General features: G+C 44.7%; 1 protein-coding gene across 7 annotated transcripts in view; it reads right to left on the bottom strand.

The window, feature by feature from the left end:
• Nucleotides 1-14,331, bottom strand: part of neo1b (neogenin 1b) — a 98,827-nt gene that overhangs the window by 33,523 nt on the left and 50,973 nt on the right. For all 7 annotated transcript variants that reach the window (XM_028958002.1, XM_028957998.1, XM_028958004.1 and 4 more), the window contains exons 3-5: nucleotides 12,306-12,581; nucleotides 11,190-11,340; nucleotides 2,635-2,771 (exon numbers count right to left, since the gene is read on the bottom strand). In XM_028958002.1, the coding sequence (XP_028813835.1) occupies nucleotides 2,635-2,771; nucleotides 11,190-11,340; nucleotides 12,306-12,581 (564 nt within the window). The remainder of the gene's footprint in view (nucleotides 1-2,634; nucleotides 2,772-11,189; nucleotides 11,341-12,305; nucleotides 12,582-14,331) is intronic.

The following is a 14,331-nucleotide window of genomic DNA, read 5'->3' as shown; positions in this document are numbered from 1 at the left end:
GTCATCAGGGCGTCGGCCTCTGTGGCCATCTCTGCAGGGAGCAGGTGGGAGCGTCAATCTGCCAGTAACCGTCCCTAAATTAATCTGATTTAACAGAACAAACCCGCCCCGCCTCGCCTAACACCTCTCTCACTCACACTACATCTCCAGAGTGAGAGACCGACTGATGCATGTTCAACAGGGTTGTACGATTTTACCATAATAAACAGACATGATGTCATGTATATTGTATTACGCTTACAATAAGTAAAAAAAAAAAATACATGCAACTGCACCTCTCATGATGCAGTGAATTATCTTACTGTTGCAGAAATGGACTAAAATTCTGGAGGGGCTTTTGTTTAAAAAAAGAAAAAGCGATCAAATCCACAGGTGCAGGGTGTAAATAAACCCAGACAGGCTTGGACACCGCAGGAGAGGAAAAGTCGCCGCAGCCCGGATTCAATGGCAAAACACACAAGCGCAAGCGCGCGTCAAGCCCGCACACGTTCACGCGGACGAGCGAGGTGCAAAATAAAGGGCTCTGTCTGGGCAGGAGAGACAGTACAGAGAAAACTGCGATTCCATGTCTAACCAGAAACCAACACGAGCAGAAAGCTTTTGTTTCATTAAAATGTGAAACAGAACCGCCGTCTGTCATCTTCATATCCATAGCAGTTGCCATGGACACTGTCCATGGTGATCCATGGTTTCGATATGGAATTTCCAGTGGGAGTTGTGTCAGAGGAAAAAGCCACTTTATTCCATCAACAACTTCGGTCATCAAAACACACAGACCGACACCCACACTCACTCACACACCAAACGGAGCTGTGTCTTTGAACCTGAGCTCTAGTTGAGACAGGTCTCCTCCGGTTCCAGGTTGGTGAGGGTGACTGCAAGCAAAGTGACATTTAAGCGTCACACACCAATGCCCTCTGCAATACACGACAGGCCAGGGATTACAAATTACTGCCCAAATGATGAGTCCAATATGGATCAGAATGCACTGCGGTGTGACCTGAGGTTACGTGGGTATATAGAGCCCAATTTGGATTAACACAGTGATACTGTGCTTTAAGATAGACCCTGTCAAATTAAACAGATAATAGTTATGATAATGTATGCTTAATTAGTATTACTAGTTAAAAAAAATGGCTCAAACTAATTCAATTTTAGTTAACATAGCCTTTACACTGTAGACAAACATCAGTGACCTTGACTGTTGACCCCCAAAATCAATCAATCTATGAGTCAAGGAGAGCATAAAATTTGATGACATTTCCTTTAGTCATTTAAGACGTGTTCACCAGAACATGAGGTCAAAGTGACCTTGACTGTTGACCCCCAAAATCAATGAATCCAATAGAGGTGTGAACCTTCACTGGTTTCATGATTTGATTGTGAATATCATGTCAGCAATTCAATTCGATTCGACGTCTTGATTAATCACAATGCATCGAATCAATATTTCTACATTACTTCACATTATGTTTTCAAATACATCAGTGAGATGAGAGTTGGTGGGTTTGAATGGTGTCAAATAAATGCTGCATGCAACATTTTCTTCTGCCAAAATCCCGCCAAGCGGCAAACAGTCAAGCGAATGCCAGTGAAACACCAACTGAACGCAGTTACAAAGTGCAGCAAACACGCATTCGTTCCAAACGTCCGTGTGGATGAGGGCAAACTCCTACCTGTACTGCTGTACTCAGATCATGCAGCCATATTCACTACCGCCATTACAATTTTTATGCCGCCGCCAGGAAATCACCAAGCACCATCATTATGATGTAATCGATTATGTTCTGCACTGCATCGATGCAATATCATCCACATCTGTATCGCAATGTGTCAATTATCAGATTAATTTAAACACCCCTAGAATCAAAGTGCACCAAATTCGAAAAATTCCATCAAGATGTTATGAAGATAACCTGTTCACAAAAATGGGACTTGTTGGACCATCCAATCTCACAGGACCATTTATGGTGGGCGGTCGCTCCTTAATGCTCCTTATCAGACACACGTTAATGTAATACGAGCTCGATATCTAAATAAATTCCGGAAGCCCACTATCGGCATGGAGATGGATAGGAACAAAAGCCCTGCAGATGCTTCAGCTCTGAAAAGACGGGTCCAGAAGTAGACGAGCATTTGAATTCGAGGTAAAAGCTCTAGCTCTGGTATTGATCAGCCTTTAGACCAGCGCGTTTCTCAAAGAGGTACTATGTGCTCTGAATGCTTAAACTGCATTAATATGATGGAGATTGAGCAAAGGAGAAGGCTGCAGCAATCGGCTGCTGACCAAACTGTCGTTTAAAAACGTTCACGGAGAAAGGCGGCGTGTTGGTGTGTTGCCCATTTAGCGGAAATACCGATAATTGTACCCCTGTAGAGTAGAGCTCATTAAGCACAAACACCAGAGGCCTGCATAGGCCGGGAAAACCGGAAATGGAAACGTTTGAGAATGGTGCGAGAGGAGATTTGGAAACCGTGAAGTATCAAAACATCCCTTATCCATTATCGTATCACGCAGGTTTACATTCACATTTACATTTACGGCATTTGGCAGACGCCCTTATCCAGAGCGACTTACAATGTGCTTAAGTTACCATCGATGAAGAGGTGCTTGACTCAAGGCCGTGTTCATACCTTGGACGGTGAGCTCTGCTGTGGCCTCTATGGTCTCATTCCCATTGTCTGCCAAACAGCTGTATATCCCAGCATCCTCTTCGGTCAGATTCACAATCTGCAGGCTGCCCCCGGCCACCGCGTCAAACCGCTCCTCTCTGCAACAAGAAACAGAACTTGTGGTTACTGTGCAGCCATAAACTGCCTTCCAATTATACATGTTTGTGTTCCCAAGCCAACAGAGGATGATGGTGTGGTAATCTGGAGACAATGGACCCCTGGAGAGCACTGGAGGTAAAGAGAAAGGTGAAAAATGGCTGAAAACAGGATATAAGCACAATTTCCCCGAGAGGTTATTTCATAGGTATTTTAGAACAACTCACTTCCTGAGCCTCAAGCACTCCCAACAGAGGAGGGGAAGAAAAAAAAAAAAACACTAGAGCTCCACTCCAAAGCCCTCCCAAACGGCGAGAACCTCAGCGGCGGGAGTAGCGTATTCATTTAAACAGCATCATGCAAGGAGAGAGAAAAATCGATAATCGCCAGCGAGAGCGAGAGAGAGAAACTGGCCCAGTTCCTGACTGCAGGAATCCGAGAAAGAAGCATGGAGCTTACTTCAGACCTACAAATCACCAATGACACTATGCTTTCTTCTGGCTTTCTTCTTTCTTCCAGGGTCACCTACTTACACGCCATTGACTGCAGCAACTCTGAATGGAAGGTGATTGTTTACTAAGAAATACGCAAATTCAATATTACCTATACTGCAGTGTAGGAAATGATCTACGGTGCATCGCGCCTTATTAAATTTTTATTCTTCACATTGGTAAACATCTGCTTTGGCAGTAAAGACACAACAGACGCAACCTTTGATTAACAAACTTGATTTAGCTGCTGCAATGAAAAACAGTTCCACGAACAGCAGAGCTGTCGACGGTGTTGTTGCTAAGCAACATCACTCCGTCAGCGGCCAGGTAGGCAGCAGATGTTTGTTACTTTACGTTGTAACCGGTACAATGTAAAATGCATGAGGTGGAACGACATTTAAAGAGACTTGCTGAGTGCTGATATCTCTAGATCTCTCGCCAGAAGGCCCCACGGCCAATCACAGTGTGAGATGAGAGCTTTTTTAAAAATCGTCACTATTTACACAGAAATAACACACAGTCGACATCCTGTTTCATCACGTTTCGAGCTGCAGAACCAAATCACATCAAACACCTGGAAACGGAGTGAAAACCAGGCTCTATATTTAGTGTTAACAGCTGGAGGCGCCAGGCCTCTCTGGTCCTGGTGTCCAAGAGCAACCTTCTCACTGGGGCTAATTTACCACGAGGCGGCTGAAGTGGGAGGGTTCGGTCGCTAGGCCGGACTAACCGGAAGTCCCAAGAGATGGAAGCAGGTGAACTCAAGTTAATTAAAAATAAATGAAAGCGGAGACAGTCGCCCATGTTTGTACGGAGCTCTGGCTAATTGGCTTTTAAAGTCATGCTGCCTCTTAACTGGACACCTCCGCCGTGGTGAAGTGGCTCCAGGATACAGGTGGAATGGTGGTGGTCCTGGCAGAATGGAAGGGAAGCTGAGATCTGCTCCCCTTCTCCACCATCTAATCAGCTCTCTCCACATGTCAGACCCCGCGATAACTCGGAATCAGCGATGGACCTGCCGCCTCAGTTCCCCAGCCAAGCAACGGCCTCCGCACACACATACATCAGACGGCGTGCCGAGGAACCGTTTATCGCGAAATCTGCCACGGCCAGATCGCCAGGAGTTCATTGTCCATTTTGCAAAGCCCACATTGCAATATGCCGTAAATGATCTTACCAAAGAACTTAATTGTATTTGGCTTGACTGCCACTTAGCATGTCCGCTAATGTCACTTTAGTTAGCAAATATGGCCACTGTGTTAACTCCAATTTTGCAGTGATGTTTTTTATGATTATTAAATTTCTTACCCAAACTCTTAACTCCGAAACAAAAATGTACAAAAAGATGAACACACACTCATGTAAGCAAGAACACATCCGCGAGCTATTCAGGATAAGTACACCCTAAGACCGTAAAAATCTATTGCTGAATGAAAAAGGGGTTAGATTAGATGCGTAACAGCTTGTGTGAGTGTAGATGGCATTAAATCACCACTATTCTCAACACAGAAAGTCAATCCAGATCACAATTTTGGCCCAATTAATGGTTCAGCCGTGGCAGACAGTATTTATAGGCATCTGGCAGGACAGCGGCTGTGATGCGTTACAGACTTCCTCTTATTCCCACAAAAATGCATCTGGCCAAGATCCCTCTAAATCCTTGCGACACTTTTTGAGGAGGAAACCAGACTGAACCCTGCCAGGAATTTGGGGGGCAATCAGCAAGGTTTCGGACAACACATTATACACACACACACACCTGATGTAGGAGTCAGATAAGGCCCATAGAGAGCAAAGTTGAAAAAGAGTCAAAGTCTTGGCAAAGTCAGCTCTGTGACTCAGCTGGGGAAGTGCGGTGCGCTTGTTTATCCGCCACTCGAAAATGGATGGCCGCGAGAGCAGATAAGGCGCAACTCTGCATGCCATTCCACTCTGTTTGTTTTGCCAGGACCAGAGACTGTAAGGTGATCTTGAGATTAGGGTTACAACAACAACGCTTTCACCCACCGAAAGCATCGCGCAAAATACACAATGACCGGCCCTGCTGCATACCCAACCGTCACAGAGTTTGTACCAGAGTCAGGAGAGAGAGGCTGTGTCCTCTGTATATGTGGTAGAGGGTGGTGGTAGCCTAGTGGGTAAGACACTCTCCTATGAACCGGAAGACCCAGGTTCAAATCCCCCTTACTGCCATTGGGTCCCCGAGAAAGACATTAAACTCTAAAATGTTCCAGGGGGGGACTGTCCCTGTAACTATTGATTGCTCTTGATAATGGCATCTAATAAATTCCGTAAATGTATATGAAGAACACACAGCTGTTTTATCTTTGCTACTTTTGCACAGGGATAATATACATACACACAACTCTGCACTCCTCATAGCCTTTAATATCAATGGGGCCTGTTGAACAGGCAGAGGATAAGACCCCAACGACCTACAAAACCCTCCCAAGTCTGCACTATCTGCCTCTCACAGCAGGTGTGGAGCGACCCCCTGCTCTCTCTGTCCCCAAACTGACACCGTCCCCTCAGGGGACATCCGTCAGCAGCATCTCTGCCAAGAACCAGTCAGACTTTTTCACGCTCTCATAAATCTGCTACTGAATACAGACAGCGAGAGAGAGAGAGAGAGAGAGAGAGAGAGAGAGAGAGTGAAGGGGGGGGGGGCATGAAAGAGAAAAAATAGAGGGAGCAAGAGACAGAGAGAGATGGGAAAACTCAGGGAAATAGAGAGGAAGGACAAAGAATAGAGGGATGAAAAAGACAGGAAGGAAGAACGATGGACAGGCAGAGATACAAGGAGTAAGAAAGAAAAAGAGAGAGAGGGTGATGGATTCCTTATCTCATTGCTCTATAGCTCTATGCATTGTGAGCGATTGGTCCACAACTGGTCGTTTATCGGTTCCTGGAGACGATCGTTATGGACCCCTGAGACCCTGCGCTCGGATCTCACTGCGGCTAGGAGAAGCGCCTCAATCACTGCTGGTCTGCGCTCAAGGTCAAACTGCAGCCAGGCACATCCCCGAAATTGGGAGAATGAGCGATTGACCTCTTGATGGGAAAATATGCCATTGCTGTGCAACTTCCATTCCTCCATCCAAATGCTTAATGGTCTTGTTCGGTGCTAATGTGGCATGGGGCCCGTGCCTGCTGGGGGAAGGTCGGCCGCTGGCTTTGGAGGCCAAGAACGATGGCTGCCATATTAGAACATTTGAAAAATTCTCACCAATGGGCTTCCAGACGCATCAAGAATGCATTACACTGTCTGAAGGCCATTAGAGAAGCAATTACAGCACAAATGGACTCTTTGTCAGTAATCTCCATCGCAGAACCGCAAATTAGCGAAGACCTGCAATTAGACATTTAGCTGCTCCTAAACGCCTTTGCAGAGTGATACACGAATTGGCTGAAGCGGTAGTGAGCTAGGGCCGATAACGATTTCAATGCAATCTTTGTAAGGGGGAGGGGTTATGCTTGACAACCTTGTAGGCACAAAAGAATACAAGCATGCGCCACCCATTTCCATCCCATCGAAGCATAAGACAATGAAGGGACATTTCTGTCATTAGATACCACGTCACGGTTTTTAAACTATTTGAGGGGGATATTTTTGCAGCATGTTGTGAGTGCAAAAGTAATTTCCACTCGTTCATCAGTGTTAGTTTTATTAAAGCATGATGAAATACCTGGCTGTTAATGCATGGCAAAAATTGCTTTCAGTTCATCTTCATCTATTTTTAATTTACGGATGCTAATTTATAGCACGACATATTACTATATCAATTTATATCAATAACGTGTCTACTGTAAATCTGTAAGGAATGATGACTTTTGTGGATTTTTACATATGTAAATTCATGGGAATATACATTAAAAAATGTTTTGCTCCATCAGTTATTATTTCATGGCAGAAAATGAAAATGTGACCTTTTTCTATCACACAGGCCTGTTCAGAGGGCAAATGGGTCATATAAATAACCATAACCACTCTTATGCAATTAAATGGGAATGAACTAAAGCCTCCCTTGAAAGCTACCTAGCTGGAGAAGCAGAGCCTCCTTCCATAAATCCTGTGCCACAAAACCCAGTAAAGCGCTACAGATGTAATCTTTCCAACCATTCTTCCACGCAGAATTCTGCACAGACCACCACATTTCTCTGCTTCCCCCCCTCTTCCGCTGCCAACCCTTCTCTGTTCTCTAGTTTCACTGGATAATCTTATAAAAACACAAAAAAATTAACATGGGAAACGGCAGGCTGGCCGAGGCGCTGTTCGTCTTGTTAATACGGGTACAGAAGGGTGGAGGCAGGAGAACACAGACTATTAACGCTGATAAGGGCTCCGATGGATTTTTCACAGCCGGAGCCGTATACCCACTACTCCCACAGCCCAGTTCATCACACGGACTGATGGCTTCTCCTTCGCGCGCCGAACAGGGAGAAAATGAAGAGTCCACCCTCAGACAGTACTCAGGGCCGGTATGATTACATCAGGCAGCGTAGGGCGTGTGGAGCGTAAGGCTGGGCTCATCCCAGCATGCACAGCAGTGCCACAGCATGCTCTAAACACCACACTGTCTGATTAAAAAGAGAGAAAACTCAAACCTGCTAAAAGCGCCTAAGCATGAACGGGGATTAAAAACATAAAACCTGTATTATAACACACACAGTTTTCATTCTCAAATAATCAGAATGGTAACTGCCCATCTATGATGGGCATTTATTATATACAAATATACACACATATTTTTATATGTTGCTAAGACGCTGTTAATTAATGCAATTACTGATCATTGTATTTAATCATTTTGTTATAAGAAGTCCACAAGTGGTGGTGCAATACTGAGAAAGGACAGCATAGTCACTATTATATCTTCACAGATTCCGTCGTGGTACATATAACAGTCAAAAATGGCAATAAAAAAATAGGTTAAAATGATTAAAAATGCAATTTAACACGCTGAGCTGTAGAAGCTGCAATGTAACAGTCCAAGATTTAAAAGAACATGCAGATAAATTCCTGGGCCATTATTACAAGCTATACAGTAAAAAGGGCCACAAGTCGGCTGTGATAAAAAATAATAACCATATGGGCTGCAACATCGAGCTGAATGTTAAGCACCGGAATGTGGCGGGTGAACAGGGGAATTGGGCCACCGGCGTAGCGGCTAAGGCTAATGGAGCTGTCAGAGGCTAAGGGCCCGACGGAGTGTCCCAACTTCCCAGAGGGCAGCGGTGGAGCTGTGAAATTGGCGCGGCATGCCAGACCAAGCCTGCGCCCACCCGCTAGTCTGGCCACCTGGCCCCCTTGTCGGAAAAGTGCCAGGTCTTTACATTGACACCGCAAACACATTACCCAGCCCACATGCTAATCACGGCAAGGTAAATATAATAAACGGAATGACATTAAAATGAGGGATGAAAAATGAGCAGTAGAATGGACAGCTTTGAAGCTCTGAAGGTCGATTTACATGCAGCGTCAATCCAGCCAGGCATGAATTATTCATCATTTGATAACTCCAGCAGACTACTTTTATGGAGATCTCATTCTTTAATTTCCATCAGACTATAGGATACGATGCAAACACATATATACGTTAATGCGAGATCATTTGCATTCTGTCAACGGCATGGGATTCCATTACAATTTCACACACATCTACTAAATAAACTGGCTGGTCTGAATGGTTTCGGCTCAACCTTTCATGTAAAAATCACTTGCAGCCGTACAGTCCAACCCTACGTATTTAACACATCTCTCAGAGGACAACATTTTTACAAAAGCTGTTTTTTAATGAATGGAATTGCATATATGTAGATTAAGCAATCGAAAATAGAAGAATAATTTGCTGCCATATGTTTGGGAACAAGAACAGATTGCATTAAGATTAAATGTATGCAAATGCGAGGTCTTTGTGCACACAAGACTTTCTTGTGTTCACTGTAGTAAAAATAGATCGGCCTTTCATGTAACAGGACACCCTGAAATTCCAAATAAAAAAAGTAAAGAGCAGAAACCGAGAGTGATTAATGCATTTTTCATGGTTAATTATGTGGCTGCAAAGCTATGGTAAACATCCACATCTGTCTGCAGACCATTTTGGAGGGATCCAGCCCAGTCAGTGTGACCTTCAAAGCCACCGCCACAGAACTGCATGACCTCAGTCTGTTCAGACTCTCTATAGCATACTGTATATCTACAGAGGTTCAATACACATACAAAAAAAAAAAAAAATACATACAAATACATACAACTTTGCACTGGGTTATATGACTGTGTTGGACTGTCAATGAGATAATACTTGATATCAAGACTTGAGAACCATAAGATACTGATCCGATCTTTCTACAGGTAAAAGCATATTAATAAATTCTTAATAATTTTAAATTTATCAGCCAAATTTACAATCATCCAATAAAGAAGATGGTAAAAAGACAACTCCACAGGCCACTGACATACTAATGCAGGCTAAATGAAGAATTACAGAGATACGGCTTATAGGTAAAAGCCAATTACACAAAAAAAGCTTTCGGTAGCACTGCAGTTTCATTTAGAAATACACAAAAGAGAATCTACCCAATTATATGTGTTATCATGGGAAATTCAATGCAGCAATATTCTGCTTACAAACCCACGGCTTCTCCTCTTGTCCTCTACACTGACTGACTGCTGATCATTTCCAAAATATCGGTCACGGCAATATAGCCGTCCAGCGAAATAGCCAGTCAGGCGCTCCACATTACCAACTGCACACAGACCGCGGCCAACAGACGGCAGTGGAAGGAAGGGGCCTCTCAAATGTTGTCTGCGCCTCAGAAGACCCCTCTTCAAATGTCAGCAGAGACCCGGCTGTGCGGTTTGGCTGCTGTCTCTTAATTAGGACATCCCTGTAGATGGGTAGTGCCCACCCCTTGGCTCCGCTCCCAATTACAGGCTGGTAGCAGGGCTCCTCCGGGAGGAGCAGGAGGAAGTGAACACTGAGGAGAGGGCATGTTAATTGAACATGTGGCACGAAAGCATGTAACCTCTTTGCAAATGAATTTCTAGAGAAGAATTGGGGAGCATATATTAAAAATATATATATTACCACTACCCGAGGGTGGAGGTGGGGGGGGCTGTAACCTCCTATTACATTAAACACATCCTGGCCAATTAACACAGTGGGCTAATAAGGACGCCGTGCCCAGGAGATATTTGTGCAAATGCGGCTCCAGGAACGGCGGATACTGTAATTAACATTACAAACTTAAATGCAGTCTATCTGCCTAAGCCATTACAGGCGTTCCACCGTGGATTTCAGCAGTTTCAACATTCCAGGACATGTATGAGATGCCATGCCATTGCATCGGTATGGCTCTGTAGTTATTTTGCCAGGAGACCATTTGGATGCTGTCCCTTTCTCTGCATGAGTCCATGACTGTCTGAAAAAGCGGGCATCCATCTGGACACACATCTCTACATTTCTCACTGGCTTGGTTACTGTAACGTGGCACAGATCCTTACACAAGTGTTCATCTGAGCAGGAAATTCAATCTTATGCTATTATAGGAGGTCACAGAATCTCCAAAGTTTCTGCCTAAAGCCAGCGCTGGTCACCTCAGACGCTTTGCAAACATACCCCACCCCCAATCCATGTAGGTCCAGACTAGGCTCAGCATTCACAGAAACTGTTCAGAAACAACAAAAAATACAATAATTGTGCAAAAAGGCTAAATAACTAAAGGTAACACCCACAATAAAATAAAAGCAGTGGTGAGAACTGGGTTGCGCACCCATGTTTGGTGGGACTGGGTTAAGGTAATCATCTAAACAGGAATATTGGTGTTACAATTAAACAAATAATCGATATGCAATGGCTTCCATTAGAAGTGATCTGAATGTTGAGAACGTGGAGGAGCTGTAAGGAGTAACCTCTGCCTTCCACTTACCTCAGGTCAACAGACATGCCCCCTTTGGTCCAGCGCACTATGGGGGGTGGGTTCCCCTTCAGGACACAGGGCAAGAGGACTCTTTCCCCCAGCACCTTGGTCACAGACTCTGGAGCCTGCAGGATCTCCAGCTTCCTCTCCTTAGCAGATTCTGTACAAAGTAAAAAAAAAAAAAAAAAAAAAAAACAATTCAGCGCACAGGCTAATATGCGCCATAAGGACTCTCCGGATGGTGGGAAAGCGACCAAAGCTTTCTCTCATGGGTGGAATTGGGTGGATTATCCTTGCCAACAAATCCCCCATAGTGGGAGATTATTCGTCTCCCCACACCTCCAATAACATTCAATGGTAATTGAGCACCTCAAAGGCAGATATATATAGGCATATAATGTTTTGGTAGAAATGTGTAACCCTTTTCAGCACAGACTTTTTAACCCCTAGGTCATAAGCTAATGATTGTGAAGAAAACACATGCAGCCAGATTAATTAAACATCTTTTGTAAGCTAACAATAGCAGGGCCAAACGGAGGGCCTAACTTACTGCCCCTCAGGCAAGACCACTAAGATCCTGTAAATGATTCTGAAAACCACACATCCCACTTTTAACTTCCAGTCTTCAGCAGCTGAATCACGTACACTACATGCCACTGCTCCAGGAACGATAAGGTATTGTGGCATAAATTACAAATGAGTTGGGGGGTTATCTTGATCTCCGCTCACGACGCATGCCAAATGGGAAATAACTACAAAGATACGCCTTTGTAAATAAATCATTATCAGCTTAATGCTGAATGAGGCTGTGTGTGTCTCAATTCTCTCTTTAATAAATGTAATTAAATATGCTACAGAGCCAAAAGATTACAGATTGTGATAAATTACACCATGAATACAGAAACCAGAACTTAGAAATGCAGCATTTTTAGATAAACACAAAATTGCCCAGAGATTGGTCTGGCAGAGATGGTAAGGTGAAGGTAAGGTGAGCCCACTGTAAGTGCAGGAAAAAAAAGTGTTTTGTTTCTGGCTGTACTTTTTAAAATATTTAGGAGCACTGAAAATAGAACCATCGACACAAACCCACATGCAGCCCATAAGAGCAGCGTGGCCCTGAGTTACCTGGTAAGAGCTGCAGCTCGGCCTCCTCGCTGGCCTTGGCCGGCCCAAGGTTCTCTATAAGGCAGCGGTACTGGCCGACGTCAGCCTCTGACGCGTTGCTCACCACCAGGTCGCTGTTGGGCAGCTGCACCACCCTCTGGTCCAGCTCCACCGCCTGCTTGTTGCGCTCCCAGTGGGTGAAGGGCACCAGGTCGGCGTTCACCTCGCAGCTCAGGATTTCAGTGTCCCCTTCGTGAACGGTCACCGCTTCCGGTTGACTGGAGAAGCGGGGGAGGCCTGGAGGAGAGAGTACGAGAGTGAATAGGTGACGGATAGTGACAGAAAAGGAAAGGGCTGCTGCTGAACACCTACAACTGTCAATCATAATAAGAGTATTCAATTACAAGTTTAAATGGTTGGACTTTTAATGCAGATTGAAATTGTAATGCCCACATTTTGTTGTGTGCTGAAGTGTATCATGATGACAATCACTTCACTTTAACACACCTTATATACTCAAATCTAAAGCAATGACAGCAATGACAAATTCAAAAACAATGACAGTCCAAGGCCACCCACCCTTTGGCCAATGTTCTGGGATGGGCTCTGGTTGTCCTGACCCAGCTCTCAATTTGGCGATTACGCCTGGTGAGTGAGTGATCAAGCGAGTGATTGTACGAGATGAAGTATTATGGTAATGGACGTGCCTATTGTTTATTGTCACTGATACGTTTGGCAGATAAGCACACCGCATGAAAGAAGGGGGCGCAGGTGTACGATGAGCAGACTGTCATCATCGCTGTTCATCATAGCTCCGCTTGTCATAATTAATCAGGCTCTCTTTATATGAGCAATACAACAAGAAGAGAATGTGACACTGCAACAATATTCAGAATGTGCAATGTGGCACACGATCAGATTAAAAGGATGCGATTAGAACGCACCCCGCCATAGGCTGAGGTGAAAGCGCGACGCCATGTTAATTTGGCTGGAACAGTAGTTGGTAATTAGGTGGCTGAGTGTGAGGTGGCCAGTGGAGAGCTGATTACCTCCCAAACCAGAGCGATGGCTGGCTTGTGACCTCTCCCTCTCCGCGTCTCTTACAGCGAACCAATGGCACTAATTAAAAGCCCCATTCCACTGGCGCTTTGCATTCTCCTCTCTCATCACATGGTAATGACCAAGTGTTTGTGCAAATGACAGCTTTGCACCAAAATGCGCGCCAGCCCCTCAGGGCTGAAGAGCAACAGGACGCACTGGCCACACACTGCCATCCAAAAAGGGCCAAAGACGGCAGCGGGAAACAATTGTGACATTCTAATGTTTTCATTGGCCATTACACCTCCCCTGGCAGCATGAGGCTCTGTACAGGGTCCAGATGAGAACTGGCGCTGCCAGCCGCTGTCAGGGCACACAGGAAGTGCTGCAGACAGGTATATGAGATGCTCCGCTCTCCCCGCCACCAGGAGGACATCTAAACAAGGGTTCAGATTACGCCACCACAACACTGCATATAATACAAAATCAACAATAGTCATTTTTAATATGTTTACTTTCATGTACAAATGTACAACAATGGAATTGTGTGCACCAGCACGTGATTGGCATCTTACCAGCTGGAATGTAGGTAGACCAGCGTTAAAGCAATACCTGCTGCATTTACCAGTCCACCACCAGTTTTATTATTTTTTTTATTTGATGCCCCCTATCTGAGAAAAAAAAAATATTGATATCCAGATTCCATGGAGCCCTATTAAAACTACAGACAGAGCTTCATACATAAGTAAATTCTCGCTACAGACTTAACACCGCAACGGAGCCACAAAATCCCACAGTCGAGAGGTCACACACACAGAAAAGGCTGCAAACCAGGCGATCACAAACAAGCACAGCAGGGATTAAAAAACGGAACAGACTGAAAACTCCAAAAAGGCTGGAGGAAATACACAGGACCGCTTTTAACATGCAGCATGAGAGCTTTACACAAGCAAAACACGCATCTCTTATTTAACGCAGCGCTCACATCACAAGACGTCGCTACTTCAGC

The sequence above is a fragment of the Denticeps clupeoides genome, chromosome 17 (assembly GCF_900700375.1).
Source record: "Denticeps clupeoides chromosome 17, fDenClu1.1, whole genome shotgun sequence".
In the NCBI taxonomy this organism is placed as follows: Eukaryota; Metazoa; Chordata; class Actinopteri; order Clupeiformes; family Denticipitidae; genus Denticeps; species Denticeps clupeoides.
Note: the sequence above shows the minus strand (reverse complement) of the source record. Positions and strands in the feature narration are given on the sequence as shown.